Source organism: Typopeltis vanoorti, chromosome 18 (assembly GCF_054136105.1).
Source record: "Typopeltis vanoorti isolate ZY-2024b chromosome 18, IOZ_Tvanoo_1.0, whole genome shotgun sequence".
Taxonomy (NCBI): domain Eukaryota; kingdom Metazoa; phylum Arthropoda; class Arachnida; order Uropygi; family Thelyphonidae; genus Typopeltis; species Typopeltis vanoorti.
Window position 1 is genome coordinate 14,101,757 of NC_143566.1, and position 17,182 is coordinate 14,118,938.

General features: G+C 34.5%; 1 protein-coding gene across 4 annotated transcripts in view; it reads left to right on the forward strand.

Annotated features, from left to right (window-relative positions):
* LOC150096500 (RNA binding protein fox-1 homolog 3-like) overlaps positions 1-17,182 on the forward strand; it is a 247,540-nt gene that overhangs the window by 103,049 nt on the left and 127,309 nt on the right. For all 4 annotated transcript variants that reach the window (XM_090408155.1, XM_090408157.1, XM_090408156.1 and 1 more), the window contains exon 2: positions 6,733-6,885. In XM_090408155.1, coding sequence (XP_090264281.1) covers positions 6,733-6,885 — 153 coding nt within the window. The remainder of the gene's footprint in view (positions 1-6,732; positions 6,886-17,182) is intronic.

A 17,182-nucleotide genomic window follows, 5' to 3' on the forward strand; every position in this document is an offset into this window, starting at 1 on the left:
TCACGCGGCTTGTTCTATTTTTAAATGATCTATTGTTAGTATTCCACCTTGTATTTTTTTTTTTTTTTTTAAAGCTGTTCTTGTAGTGCCACTGAAGATGTCTGCTATTTCCAGACCAAAATGTTTGGTTAATTAAATATCTTTATTGTGTTTATGTGCTTATATTATTCACATTATGAAGGTTAGTTATCTAAACTGTAAACTGCTTTCCTGCTTTATATGCAAATCCAACTTGCACTGATCTAGAATTAGGACAATGTCAGGAAAGCTTCCAGTGAAACTGTGCAGTTTTATGTCAGTCAGGAGTTACAGGCAATCTAAGTGAAGCTACCAGTGAAATTGTATGTTTTGGAAACAGTGTGGTGTAGTATTATCCAACCCACCACAAACTTCTTCATTTCATTGTAATCTCCACTGAGTAGATAGCCACAGTATTATTTTTTTCATTTTGCTGTGATTCACATAGTTAAAATAATGGAAGTATTGTAAACATTAGATTGATATCAAGATGAAATTCAATAGCATTCAAGTATGAAGGTGGTCATAGCATTACAAGCCAATCGCATAACGCTACAATTAACTGTGAATACAATCATTAAGGATGCAACTCACATTAAAGAACATTTTAATGGATTTGCACTATTGAAATTCACTTTTATACTAAAACAGTGTTCTAGTGCCGTTATGAAATGGAAAAGCTTTTGATAAACTTAATGTCTTAAAAATTTATTTTTCACTTGGTCAGACTATAATAAATTTAGTTTAATCCTTTATCCAAGTGTGTGCAAACAAAGTTTGCACCTGAAAGTATCTTCAGGACTGGGATAAAGTCCTGAAGATACTTCAACACTGGGCAACTCCTTGCAAAGGTGGAGCAAGGGTAGTGGCCCTTCCCTTAATGCATAACATTATACATATCCGCAAGGAGATGTGTTTTGCATTATGGGGAGATACCGAGATAGGAGTGTTGGTATCTTGCTCCACCTTTGCAAGGAGTTGCCCGGTGTTGTACCACTTTTTCCCAGTCCTGAAAGTTGTACCACTTTCATGCGCAACTTTGTTTGCACATACTTGGATAAAGGATTAAACTAAATTTATTATAAACTTAATGTCTATTCAAGCAAAAGTGATGAGTCAGATTTTTTTCTGGCATTCTATTAATTATGGTGGTCATTTATATATTCAGCAGATTCACTGAATTTTCACAGCTACAGGTTTTAACATTAATCACATCTTATTTCCAGTTTTTTTTTTTTTTTTTTTAATAATGCTCAAGATGTGTACTTCTTGATTGCTTATTTGCATTTTCAGACAAGCTAATTTTTTTTTTTATGATGGTGAGTTACCTGCTTTAGGTCTTTCAATTACTCCTTTTTTCTCATTTTCTACTCTACCATGTAGGCTCTAATCCACAAGTTTTATTTTTTGTATTTATGTATACAATGTAATGGAATATGTTTGTTCCATTACATTAGGAATGTATTTGAACAAATTGCCTTGATCGAAATCTTTCTTCTATGAAAAAACTGCCACAAAGTTTGTAAAAAATTAAATTTGTAGATAACCAAATAAAAATTAGAAAATTTGGTGATTATTCCCTTCATTGGGGTGTATAAAGCAAAATTGTAAACCATTCTGTTATTTTCATCCCTTTAGCTTCCTAAATAGATTTTAAAAATGAAGAAAATCATGTTGTTATTGTTGTTTTTCTTTCTTTCTCATCATATTTAGGCCATCCACTTATCAAGACATAATTTTTATGACCTGATAAGTAGAGTGAGTGAGCAAATTACACATTGAAATTTTTTCTTGTCACCAATATTAATGTAAAGGTAAAATAAGACAAAAATATATACAATTTGTTTATTTTTACACTAGTAATTTGGCTATGGGATAGTGTGATTTCATATCACCAGGGTTTCTAAAGAACAGGTGCACTGCAAGTTTAAGAAGTACTTATAAAATTTTGTTCTATTTTACTAGTCTTACTTAGCTTGGTAATAAAAAAAATAATAAATGGTACTTGTCACCTAAATTTGATTTGTTTTTCTAAGGATATTGTCTTGTTCTCAGTTTTAATAGCAATTCTCTAGTAAGTTAATTTTAATAATTGGGGGAAAAAAAACAATTAGTCAGTCAAGGTGGTGTAATAACCCTTGATGCTCAGGTGACTGTGACAACTTCAAAACTCTCTGAAGCAGAATAGAGACAGGCATCAGTATTTTTAATTTTCTCTGCTTTTTCAGATGCTTCTTTGGATACAAAAAAAAAAAAAAAAAAAAAAAAAAATTATACCAGCAATGTTCTCTAGAAAGTCAGACATAGTTTGCAGTAACAATATATGGTTTTCACTCATCCTTTCTGATCAACCATGTAATGATTTCTCCCCAGCATCATCACATGAGTTCTGGCAGTATGACATGGCAAAAAATGTGCCACTCTGCAAATAAATCAAAATCATTGAAAGATGATTTTGATTTTGGTTAGCTTCATTAGCAAAGTTTTTTTTCATGGGGGGGGCATTGTTGATTCACACATTTTTTACTCTCATTTGCTATTTTCATAAGGCATACCACTCAAGATCCTAAAATAAATTAAAAAAAAAAAAGGTTCTTTATAAATAGATGTACTAAAATGCTGAAAGATGCAACAAAAGAATCATGGCTACTTCATTTTCTCAGTTTGTTTTTAGTATACCAGTTTGCAATATGACATTCAGTATACCACAAAATATGTCAGAAGATGGAGAGAATCTTTAGAAAAGATTGCCACTTTTGAAATAACATATAGGTTATTGTAGTGTTGTAACTGTTTTATCCAAAGTGCTGCTATAACTGATTTAATGTGGTTAAGTTGCTTTGGAGAAGGAGCATACTATCTTATCTATTCGGCTAAATTAAAGTTGTGGTAAAAATTATTCATTTAAGCAGAGAAAAACTGGTGCTTCTAGTTTGTTTATGATGCCATATTAATGGAAGTATTCAGTGTGACTGTTTTTAAATACATCTAAAACTACTTTTGCTTGCAGTAGTTTCTGTAAACTGAGTAAGGTAATGTCCCATCAGGAAGATGATGAAACTAATGTTCTAGGAAAGGACAGACTTTTGTAAAATGTATTCTCAGTATATTGACTGACATGAACTTGGTCATGAGGACAAGTTACAGAAATATTGTCTTCCAAGCCTTCATGGTTTCTTCGTGGTACATAATGTTAGCTTGAAACTCCTGAAACAAGCTATAGTTATATCTTTGAAGTGAATGGGAAGGGTCCATAACATTGTCTTCTGTTAGTGTATATACAAACATCACAATAATCACACTGCAACATAATATAACTGGAAGATGTCTTGGAGAAAGTGAGATTTAATGAGCTCTTTGGTGGCATTTGAGAATATATTGAAAATTCTAACATAATTATTTAGGATTAGGTTCTTCATTTTAGTTGAAAAGTAAATTGAATTTTAATATATTATTATTGTTATTATGTGATACCTCCATGCAGTCAAAGAACTCATCATTGGAGGCCACTCTACACACACACACACACACCACACAGCCTCACTGTCTACACTACATAATTCACCTTCCACACACTGTGTTGTCTATTCTTCACTAACAGTATTTTTATCTGTTAATTGCTTGTGTACCTGGTCAGTTTGCCTGTATGCATGGAATACAACTATCTCTAATCCATAATATTTTAATAATTCGGTGTGACACCTTTTGATTACTCGTGTATGAAAATATGGCTTCTGCATTACTTCAACCTTAGTATCACCTCTGGATCTGATGAGACCTCAATAAAGGTCGAAACCAGTTTGGGTAGTGACCCTTAACATCCCATAATGCAAAGCATTATACATGTCCACAAGGAGATGTGCTTTGCATTATGGGATACTAAGGCAAGTAATGTGAAATCATTAGCTTCTTTATATGAGTTGCTCTGACCCTGAAAATAGTTCAGGCGCAAACTTGTTTGCTTACACTTGATTAAAGGATTAAACCAAGAATATAATTGGTATCTTTAATTTATAACTCACCTTCAGTTGAAAAAGTTCATATAAAGATTCTTCTCATCATTATAAGATTCAAACTTGGGTCTCTTCCAATTGAAAGGTGCTTTGTCCTATTGTTCTTTCAAATGGAGTTTCTTAATAACACACACACGCTCTTCTTGCTTTCAGCAGAAAAATGAGTGAACAGGATTTAGACAGCATATTAACATCAAGTTTTGTGCAAAATTAGGCAAAATTAGATGTGATGATTAATTTATGGTAATGATGTTGCGAAGAAAATATAATGTAGTTGAGTGTCCTAAGAGGTTTGAAAATGGACAAGAAAACATGAGAAATAATGAAAGAACTGGGCAACCACAATCTCATTGAAAATGTTGAAAGAGTGCAGCATTAGTTTCCATGCAGTTAATGGCAGAAGAAGAAGAAGAAGATTAAATTTCAACAGAGAAAGAATGAGGAGGACTTCGACAGACAATTTTGGGAATGAGAAAAATTTCTACAAAGAAGGATCCCCATATTTTGAGTGAAGGTCAAAAGCCGCAGTGGTTGATGTGTGTTCTGCTCTTTCTCTGTGATTGGGTGTTTTTCATAGAATTACTACTGGTGAGGAAACTTGGTGCTTTCAGTATGACTTTGAAACAAAATGGAAAAGCACAGATGGAACATATCATCTTCACCAAGATCAAAAAAAAAAAAAAAAAAAAAAAGTGCTTGTCATGATTGCAGATTAAAACAAATGCTCGTATATGTTTTTTTGATCGGAAAATTGGATGCCATTATGACAGTACCTCTGCATATGATGCAATAGCTGTCTGTGAGTTTCTGGCTAAAAAAAAAATCAATCACAAAATTTTACCATTTTCCATATTCACCTGTTGGCTGTTCACAAAACTTAAGAATGCCTTAATGTTGGATTGATGCTTGGATGTTGATTATCACTCGTTTTGATGTTTAGTGTAGAAAACACACATCAACAGGTAATACTTACTAATTTTATTTAGCTAATAAATTATTAAGCCAGGTTTTTCACTTTGGTCACCAAGGCATCTTCATGGGCACACAGAAATACAAATAAGCACATGCGTGCTGAAACGCTAGCAATAAGGCAAATAAAACTGTAGACCAAACACCAGTTAGGTCTACAGACCTAATTGGTGCACTGTAGTGGGATTAATGTTTCTGACATGACAGTCCATCTAAGATTGTTGGAAGCAGGGAGGACTACCCACAGACTAAAAAAGAAGCATCTGTTGGCAAAGGCTATGCAGAAAAAGAGGCTCCAATGGGCAAAAGTGTACAAAGATTAGATTGTTGAGAAGTGAAAGAAGGTCATATTCTCAGATGAGAGCCATTTCTTTGTCTAAGGTGAGCGAGTACCCTATGTTTGCAAATCAGCAGCTGAGAGGGCTTCTCCCATCTACCTTCAACTAGCTCCTAAAAAGATGTTCTGGGGTTGTTTTATACATAATGGTCCAGGACATTTGTGCCTGTTGACAGTATGATGAAAAAAGTGAGTGACCATTACATAAAAATATTGCAGAAAAGAGTGGTGCCACAGGTCCAGAAAGACAAGAACTTCCAACAGGATCTTGCTCCTTGCCACACTTCAGAAAAATTGAGAGTTCCTCAAAAAAAGAGTGGCCAGGTGACTCTCCTGACATTAACCCAATAGAAAATTTGTGGGCCATAGTGAAAAAGACTTGGAAAATTAAATTGTGATACAAAAGATAACTTAATATAATCTATTATAAAAGTATGGTTTCAAGATGCAGAAATAAGAAAAATTTGTTCTATGTTGGTAGACTCCATGCCTAAGCGAATTAATGAACTTATTAGGAACAGAGGAGCATATATAAATTATTAGGTGAAGTTGAAGTTTCATTTTTGTACTTATTTTCTTGCAAAATTAAAATTTTTCTTTAAAATGTAAGTGTTCAGATTAAGTTGTTCATTACTGTAGTTGCTGGGCTAATTGGCCAAGTAGTTCGTATATTCATTCTTCAATCAGCAGGCTACAAGTTTGAATCCTCTTGTGAGCACATGTGTTTTCGATTGCCTTTATATGGAAGAGAATTTCATTGCTCAGTAAGCCTGAAGTTGCTTATGAAAGTTCTGTATATAAAATTAATAAAAATAAAACAATCCTCATCCCATTCATGGTACTAATGTACTATAGGTTCCGACCTTCATTGGATGGGAGTTGCTTTAAAAAAAGAAAAGAAAAAAAGTAGTAAATATAACTTCAAAACAACTTTAACATTATTAATAACATATTAATAGTGGTCATGAACTTTTTCTTATTCCCAGTGGCACCACATGATGAAGGTAAGCATTATATATAATATTAAACAGTATAATCATCAATTAAAATGTTTCAGGTTGTTTACCAGCATTATATTTCTTCTCATTTATGTATTAAATCTAACCTTTGTTTACTAGATTGTATTTAAAAGTATTATGTATTCATTAGTTTGGGTACTCACTGAGAATTTTCTCCAACCTTGTGAAATCGCTAAAAGTCAGTCAGTGAAAAAAAAAAAAAAAAATAATAATAATAATTATAAAATCTGTAAATAGATTTTTGCTGTCTTTTAGTGTGCTTTTAAAATCCAATAGTGAACACACCTCTGATATTCTGTGTTCTTCACAATGAACACATTTTAATAAGTTTAAAATAATATTTTACATTAATTCATCTTTTACTTTATTTTTGTAGCATATGGTACAGACACAAATGACATCATCATTCCCGGCATATGCATCCAGTTCAGACCAGACACAAGCATCTACCCAACTACGATCGGATATAAAAGAAATACCCAGTTTCTCATCACCTGTTATAACCAGCAATGGTGTAGAACAGCAAACAGTATGTTTCTGTTTCATATTTTTTGTAAATATGAAATTACTAACTTTTCATTACATTTTATGTCATAACTAACAATTAATGATGCAATTTGAAATTAGAACATGCTTATAATCAATCAAGTTATATGCACTGTGGGTCATTTATTCACAATTTATAAATTTAGTGGCTTTGCTATTACTGCTCTATTGCATTGTCCTTCAGCTTATGTAATCATCAGTTCACCTGCATGCTAACATAGTTGTGTGCTGTGCATATTCATATGCCTAGGAAGTGTGGTTTTGGGGTTTTATTTCATCTGTGGATTACTTAGGAGACTCTGTAATAGGATGTTTAAAAGCAGATCATCATGAATTACATCTTTGCAAGAACCACAGTGTCATGTGCACTTTGTGTGTGTGTGGGGGGGGGGATAATTGAGAGAATTTGTGGTACAATCAACATGTCTTTTGTGTTTCACCTCTGCCATATGTTCCATCTCTTGGCTTGCTATTAGAGAATGCAGCTGATACAACAAATAAGGAAAAGTTTGTCCTTGGAGATCTAAACAGCAGAGTAGGAAATGATTACAGACATATAGAAATAATTTGAGAAAATTTGGAGAAAAGAGCAAAGCTAATAATAATGATAAGTACCTGCTGTATTTCTATTCAGGACATGGACTAGTATTACTAATACCATGTACCAACATAAATATGTGTAGAAATTCACACAGAAAAAACGTGCAAGAAACAAGCAACATCTCATTGACTATGTTATTGTTGCTCTCGATGTTTGCAGAGTGGTTCAGGACACAGGAGTGTACATAGAATTTGAAATTGGAAGTGATCACCATTTATTGTTGAGCAGGATAAAATTGAATTTGATATTGAAAAGAAGAATGTGTAAGAAGGTTTTAAAACAAATCACAGTTGGAGCAGCTTTCAGAAGGGAACTGTTAACTCAAATACACAAACATTATTCATGAGAAATATGAAGACGATTTAAAACAAGAACCAAGCCTTAGAGATTCATTGACAAACCATGAAAAAACACATTGATTAATTCAGCCAGAGAGGCATGCAGTGAAGTTACCAGCAAGGATAGAAAAATCAGAGCTCCATGGTGGACTCAGGAGGTTAAAGAAGCACCCAAGGAAAAGAAGAAAGTGGTATTAAAAGTTCAGGCAAGTAAGTCAGTTTGTGTTCTTAGAGAATACAGAGAAAAATGTTAGAATGCAGGAACAGTGTGTAAAATTAGCTAAATAAAAGTCGTGGGAAGACTTTGGTCACAGTTTAGAAAATAAATATGAGGAAAGTGGCAGAGGCTATTGAAAAAACTTAGAAATGGAAGAAAGAGTACTATAAAAGTACTCAGAGATGAACAAGGTGCCATGAAACTAAAGATGAAGAAATGCTAGATATGTGTGGAGTAAATTTATGTGAACATTATTAAATGAACTAAGAAGTGACAGTACAGTGGTGAAAGAGGAATGCAGTCAGGAGAATATATCAATACTTGAAGTGAAAACACCCATCAAGCGCCGCAAATGTTATAACCAGCGATGTGGAAACGCAGCTAGATTAAATGATATTTGACCAGAAATGCTCAAATATGGAGGTATAAAAGTTTTGCACTGAATAATTCAGAAGTTCAGAGGGTTGAATTCCAGATGTTTGGAGTAGGGCTCTCATAGTACCTGTCTGTAAAAAGGGAAATAAAATGGACCATAAGAATTACAGAGGAATTTTCCTGCTCTGTGTGTTTCAGGTAAGATTTATGCAAGCATACTTGAGAACATACTAAGAAAAATTGTGAAAGATAATCTTAGAGATGAGCAAGCTGAGTTCAGACCAAATGGAGGTTGTCGGGAGATTTTCACTTTATGACCACTAGTTGAGAAATCATGGTAATATAGGAAGGATCTATATTTAAGTTTTGTCTGGAAAGGACATATGACAAAGTGTCAAGAGAAAAGCTGTTCAAAATGTTACATTGTATAGGTAGATGGCATATCAAGCAATACTTAGTCTATATTTGAGTTGTCAGTCAGCTGTTAGAATTGGAGAAGGTACAGGAAGATGACTTGATGTTAAATCAGGCATGAGAGAAGGATGTACATTATATCTACTGTTGTTAATTATCTATATGGATCATTTATTCAGATGGTGTTATTCTAAATAAATAATAAATCAAGTACAAGTCTGCAGGATTCCATGACTAAATTGAATAACTTCTGTAATAAATTTGGTATGAAAATTAAAAATAAAAAGACAGTGAAAATAGGCAGAAACTTTGAAAACATCCATTGCATCCTGAATGAAGAACTTATAGAACAAGTAAAATATTTTAGCTATTTAGGCCCAGATTTTTTTTATTGAAAATGTCAAATTAAATAGGGGAATTGACCACAGAATTAAAAAGCTGCTATGGTAGGCAGTCAACTGAATCAATTTTTATGGAATAGGAGAGAAATTAGTCAAAACACTAAACTAGCTGTATACAAAACAGTGTTGAAACCAATTTTAACATGGATTTGAGAGCTGGGTTAGCAATAAAACTTGATCCAAGACCACAGATATGAGAGTTCTCAGAAAGATTAGGACTGTGAACAGATGCAGACCCATCATAGGCAGCATCATATTACAATTGACAATATTAAGAAAAGAACTAGACATTGTTAGCATTCAGTAATGTGGTTTTAGAGTTAATCTCAATTGGTATGGTCACTTGATGATCCCTTGAACAGAATGGGGAGAGGAAAGGTTGGAAAAACAAGTAGTCTTTGCCAGGATGGCAGAAAAAAGACCAAGATCTAGTTAGATTGATATAGTAAAAACTGCCTTAGAAGACAGAAATATAATTGTAATATTTGATAATACTAGAGATAAAACACAAACAGCCACAAGATTACCAAAACAAGCCTTAAAGTACAAGCCATTAGGAAAAAGAAAAAAAACAGGACGTCCTCTTAAACGATTCAACGATGACTTCTAAGGACGGAACAGGCCATGCTAGGCCTAAATCCTTGATACGCATGATGATTATAATAATAGAGTCTTAACAGATACATTAATTTGGAGGAAAACTGTTAGTAATGATGTTACTTTGTTAATTTAATACCATCATAATATTACCCCCCCCCCCCCCCGAAGATACATGTCAGAAATTTGATGGTGATTCATATGCCATGCTCCTATTCAGTGTTCCTGTTAGTGAGAGACAAATAATCATTGTGGTTGTCTTACTTTGTGTGAATTCATCATCAATCTGCTTATTGGATTGGACTGATCCCTTGAAAAAAGTGCATGATACTAACATATGATAAGTTGATAACATTTAAAAAAAGAAAGAAAGAAAAATTGTGTTGCTATATGGATGGCTTCTTCCTGCTGAGCTAAGTACATGCTTCCTAGTTAAACTGAAATTGCACATACACACACACTCCATGTGCAGGTTGTAACTTGCTAACCCTCTCAGTTCTGTTCTGTGATTTTGTTATATATCATAACAAATTGCTGTTTTGGAGCAACTGGCTAATGTATATACAAGAAAAATGAACAACTGCCAGTTGGCAGTTCTTCATCTTTAATTTTTTTACAGTTAAATTTACAACACAAAGAAAACAAATAATAAGATGTAACTTAAATATAAAGAGCCAATAGGCTTCATTTCAGTGATATAAACATCATTTAAATTAAGGGGATATTAAATCCCACATTGTTTTAAAACCGAATACGAAACTCAAAGATTGGAATCAGAGAATTTCATGCCGAATATAGTAAATAAAACTATAGTAAACTAAAGTATCGCCAATACTTTTATAGTTTACTATATGCATGAAACTCTCTGATTCCAATCTTTGAGTTTCGTATTTGGTTTTAAAATAATGTGGGATTTAATATCCCCTTAATTTAAATGATAAATAAGATGTAATTTAGTTGGTGATATTTACTGGTTTATACCCAGCATCTTCAGAGTACAAACAGTTTTTTCACAAAACACAAACAGCCACAATTAGTTAATAGTGGAGTGGCTTAAAATTGTAACAGACAATGCAAATTATGACAAAGACCAAAAGGCCTAATTTGTTACCATTTGTTTTTGCATGGAGAGTCCATTAATTTGATCTTAAAATGACTGTCTCCCAGATTTTTGGCAGATTGATACAGTTGATACTTGTTGATATTCAGAGAATATTTTGTAGTTGCTGCTGACTCCAAAAACAGTCTCTGGGTTCCCAATTTTTCCAGCTGGTGTGTTTAAAGCATAATGCTGCCAGGTCATAAGAATAGGGCACTTCATATATTCGTGGATGTAATAAGGATTCAATGTGTCCCTAAGTAAATGTATGAGGGTTGATAGTTTGGCATGGTTTGAAGGTTATATTTATTAAGCACTCTAGATATGGTTTCAAATGTGCTCTGAATACATGGGACAGTAGCAGGTTTGCATTAGGAAGGGGAGATTGGAGAGCATTTAGTATTTAATCTATTGTTTGGAGGTCATAGCCATTGCCTAAAAATTTTTGAGGGTAGGTGAGTTCAGTGGTAAGAGCAGTATCACTGGCATGTGGGTTAGTGTTTTTAGTATATCATACTGTTTTACCGGATGATGGTGAGATTATTTGTGCAAATATCTTCCAGTATGTGTTAGCTTTCTGTAAGGGGGAAAAAAGAAAGAAAAAAAAAGATAATGAACCATTTGAAAGGCATGCCTAGGAAGGACGGATAGTTGTTTGATTCTTTCTTTACTATTGTGAAGTGGATTTTTGGATGTTCACTGTTTAAATTCACTAAGCATGTATCTAACATATCTTGTCCATGAGTCAAATGGCGAATGCATCATCAATATAGTGTACCCATACTGAGGGGTTGCATTATGTGCTGGGGTTTTCCAAGTATTGTAGAAATTGGCTGAAGGGGAATGGAGATGTGACGTTGCTGTCCCCTCCATTTGTATATTATTCCTTTCTATGTGAAATAACTAGCATGTGCTGTAAATTTAAATAATTCAAATATGTCTGAGGGGAAATGAGACTATCAAATCAGAAGTTGCAGTTAATGGAATTAATGCTAAATTACCTCACTATTTACAGTAAATAGTGAGGTGATATCAAAACTAATCAGTATGTCTGAACTTACTATATATGATTTTTCAATATAGTTTTAAAATGAACAGCATTTTTAACAAAGAAGGAAGAGTTACTTTGGTGTGGGATGGTTGCAAGTGATTCTGCCAGCTGTTTAGCGAGTTTGTATGCAGGACTATCTGTACTTTGACAATTGGTGGAGATATCAGGTTTGTGAATTTTTGGTACAGCATATATTCTGGGTGGCTTTACATGAAAAGACTTCAGTTTGTTAGCAGTTTCTTTGGACAAGATGTGGCTTTCTTCAGTAGTTTAGGTAGATCTTGGTCAGTCATTTTGTATATAGAATGAGCTTGTAGAAGATTATGCATCTGTTATCATATTCTGTTTGATTCATTATAACATTACTGTTAACAGTGATGCCTTTATCTGCTTTGTTTATAACAGTTTATAACAGTGTTCCTGTTACTGTATAGCTCTTTTTAAGCCTGTAATTCCTTTGTGTGAAATATTATTATTACCCAAGACCCCATGGAGTCAAAGACTCATCTGGGAGGTCCTTTTATCATACATACAGCTCATCATACCATGCTTTAAACACACTCAAATTCTCTGTAGAATATAGAATGATCTGTTATCATATTCTGTCACTCTCAGGCAAGACATTCCAATCATTCACAACTCTGCATGAAAAAACCTGCTTCTCACAGCCTCTTTATACAGTTTCCAGGGATGACCTCTGGTTCTCTCCTGATCTTCCACTATTTTCTGTAGAACCTCTTCATCATTGATCCTATAACAACCCCTTACTAACTTGTAGGTCTCTATCATATCTCCCCTCTTCCTCCTGTCCACCAGACGCTGCAAATTGCATCTTCTCAATCTTTCCTTATACTCAACATTCCAGAGGTTAGAAACTACCTTAGTCAGTCTCCTCCAACATCTCTTTGTCCTTCTGAAAACCACGTGACCAAATCTGGGCACAATAATATATGTGTGGCCTAATCAAAGCCTTATACATGCAACAAGAATCTCCCTACTTCTACAAATCAGTGTTCTCCACATCATTCCCAGAAGCCTTTGTGTTGTCTTCACGATTTTGGCTATGTGTCCCTAAATTTCAGATCCTTATCCCCTATCACCCCTAGATCTCTTATTTCCTCCACCTCTGACAATATATCCTCACCAAGCATAAATTCTGCATCCCATCTTTGTTTTCCAAATTTTAAAACCTTACATTTTTCAACATTGAACTCATATCCCCATTCCCCTGCTCAATCACTCAATTTATTCAAGTCTTCTTGTAAGGCCTCATCTGCAAACAACTGAATATCTCCATCCAAATCTTCACCAATATCATTAATATACAAGTTAAACAGTAATGGCCCTAAAACAGACCCCTGAGGCACACCACTAGTGACTTTACCTTTTCCTGGATATTGCTCCCCACTCCCCCCATACACAACTTGTTGATACTTATCAGATAGACAGTCTCCATTCCAGTGCACTAATCTAATATCCAACCCCATCCGCTCTAGTTTGACTATCAACTTATCATGTGGTAATCTATCAAAAGCCTTTGCAAAATCTAAGTATATTACTGTGTATCCTTCTCCTCTGTCCAAGGAAGCAGTCACCTTATTGTAATAAGTAAGTAGATTACTAAAACATGACCTTCCTTTAGCAAATCCATGCTGTCCATCAAAGATAACACCATTGTTGTCAACCCAATTCCGGATCCTAGTTTTCACAAGCTTCTCCAACAACTTAACCACAACACCTGACACACAGATAGGCCATGGTATCAACTTCCTGGCACATTCCTTCAGAATATGTGGTGATATATTATTAAGTCCCACAGCCTTATTAACTTCTAGTTTGCTCAACTCCCCATACACGTCTTGCTCGCTTGCAGTCGGTCTCTCCTTCCCATCATCAACTGCTCTCAATCTCTCCATGAAGTCACATTTACAAGATTGAAAGACCTTTATGAACTACTCATTAAGTATCTCCACCACAGCAGCTGTCTTTATACCATTTTCTCCAATCAGTGTCATTCTTCCATGATCATTCTTTCTTTTGCTGTCTACATATCGAAAGAACTCCTTAGGATTCTTTTTGGCTTCATTAGCTAACTGCTGTTCATACCTCACTTTAATTACCCTCATTAACCAAGTCACCTGCCTTGCCTGGTCTTTGTAATCCTCATGGAATTGGTTATTTCCACTTCGCTTATGCTGCCTCGTAATGCCCTTTTTCTCTGTATCGCATGCTTAATCTCTTTATTCATCCATTTCACACCTACCTTATTTAACCTTCTCACCCTTGGAATACATTTAGACATTGCATCTACTAGATAGTTTTTGAAAATCCCCCAAGCTGCATTGATCTCTTTTTTTGGTAACTCTTCTTCATTCCATGTTACACTCACAAGCTGTCTCCTGAGCTCTTCATAATCACCCCCCCCCCCTCCTTGTAGTTCCACATATACCCTTTTCTCACAGAGGTCCTCACACTGCTGGTAACCACCCAGGTAATCACCTCATGGTCACTCTCACCAATTGGTTTGGTGATTTGACACCTCATTTATAATTACATCCGCTGATGAGATGACCAAATCCAAGACCCCCAATCCTCACGTGTGTCTGAGGTAATTATTCCTCAAAAACTCAAACTCATTTTCTTTACTTCCAGTTGCTACCTCATCATTCCAGTTTATATTGCCATAATTAAAATCGCCCATATGCTTGGCTTTGATCATACATTTCATTATCACTACCATCCACATTACCCTGGTCTATAACAACATCTAACCAAGTATTTCATTCCATTCACCTCTATCTCACACCATACTGCCTCAAAACTACTGGCACTATTTCCCTCTTGCATCTCTACTTTGTATAGACATAACTCTTTCTCTATCATTAATAGCACTCCCCCTCCCTTTTTACCCCTTCTGTCCTTACAAAATACATCATACCCTTCCATCTCTATTCCTGTCAGGATGTTGCCCTCATCTAACCATGTCTCACTTATTCCAACAATTTTTGGGTGAATAGATTCAATTAGTGCAACCATTTCATCTGCCTTATTTCTTACACTTCTAGCATTTGTATATGAATACAACAGCTCATTCCTGGATGTACAGCTAGTTCCACTGATACCACTCATTCAGTGTGATCTCTCCATGCTCAACTGGGGCCATTTCCCTTTCTGCTTATTCATTTTAGAACCCTCTTCAATTCCAACTGTTTTCTCTTGATCCCAGGTCATCCCATTCCTTACCTGTCTACATATGCTCTCACATCCTCTTGGAGCATCCACCTCTCTCATGCTGTGTACTCCTGAGCCTCCCCATTTCCCTGTTCCTCTTGCACGCCTATTCTCTCATTTTCCATACTCATGCCACTCACTTCCTCATTTAAAACCCCCTCATCAATCTCTCCTCCCTACTCTCCTGCTCTTCCACATCACTGCCCACTAGATCTGATTCATTCTCTGTACTCACTTCTCTACCTTCCAGCAGCAGTCTCTCCAAGCGACTCACACCATAACCACTCAAATGCAGTCCATCTCTCTTATATAGTTCACTTCATCCTTCAAATTCATTCCACACATTAATAAACTGTACTCCTTTCTCCTCACACATTTCAGCTAACATATCATTCGTAATCTTTGTTGTCTGCCTCATCTCACCACAGTCATACCTAGGCAACATGCTTACCATCCCTTCCTGTCACACTATTCTCTTTTATCCATCTAAGCAGCCTGATATCCATTCTGACATTCTCTTTGTCCTCTGTCAAGTCATTCCTACCTATTAAAACTATCATCTCCTTTGCTCGCTCCCTTCTTGTATTTTCAGGACTGTGGCAACTCGTGGTAAAGGTGGTATGACTTCACATCACTTGCCTTAGTATTTAATTTCTTGGTATCTTTAATTTATAGTATAACTAAGTGAAAAACTTTCAACTAAATTAAGAGGTGCTTAATATATTTATTAAGCACTTCTCATTTCCTATTCTCCCAGTGTGAAAACATCACTGACAATAACATAGTCAGTGAGACTTTTTCTTGTTTCTTGTATTCTCTCTCAATGTGAATTTGTGCACATATTTATGTTGGAACATAGTGTTAGTAATAAATAGTCCATGTCCTGAACAGAAATCCACCATTAATATTAGCTTTTCTCTTTTCTTCAAATTCTCTCAAAGCATTTCTGATCATTTCCTACTTTGCTGTTTAGATCTCCAGCAAGGACCAACTTTTCCTTTTTCTTTGTATCAACTCTCTTCTCTAATACCTCAAAAAATTCATCCTTTTGTTCCTTACTAGGACCTTTGGTGGGCTTGTAGGCACAAATCAGTCTCACTGTCCAGTATTCTCTGCATTCCTTCAAAGGCAACATAGAGGTCTCCTTCAGTTATCCAGCTTTGACCCTTAAGCACCCTTTACAGTTTCTTTTGTTTCATTATTCCACTATCTTATCACATGTTTGTTATGTGTATAAATATCTTTGATAAGTTTTTACTATCTGTGTTTTTAATTTTCTTTACACTGTTATTTTAAAAATATTTCGCCTGAAATTTTAGATTATCAAATGCTTCATGCAAATCTATAAAAGATAAAAACCAGAGTGTTATATTATATGAATTTTTTTTTGTTATTTTACTGCAAATATGACATCTATGTTCAATCTTACTGGTCTAAAACCTTGTGATTCATCATTTGATGTCATTAATTAATAGATTAATCCATCTATCTTTGATTATTTGAATATTTATCTCATTTTTTCAAAAAAATTTGGCACTACAACATTTTCACCTCATTCATCTGGTATTTGTTTTCTAGAAAATTTCTTTTTTATTTTAATGGTTACCTGAAATATTATTTCTCTTCCTTCATATTTTACCTCTTTGTTCTGTATTCTGTTTGTTCCATCCATTTTTCTATTTCTAATTTTTTTTAACATTTTTTTTTTATTTGTTGTGGCACTATTTTTACACTTTTGTTATCTTTCAAATTTTCTGGCAGTTATTTTTTCTTCATCCTCATGCAGTTCATCAGTAAAATGTTATTTCTGTCATTTTTGTTCATCTAAAGATATATTTATGTATTTATATAATTTAGTTCTTTGGTTTCTAATTAATTTCTATATTTGCATCTGTGTATCATAAAAGTCATATTCAAGCTGTTTTGAATAGTTATCCCAGAATTTTCATTTTCTAG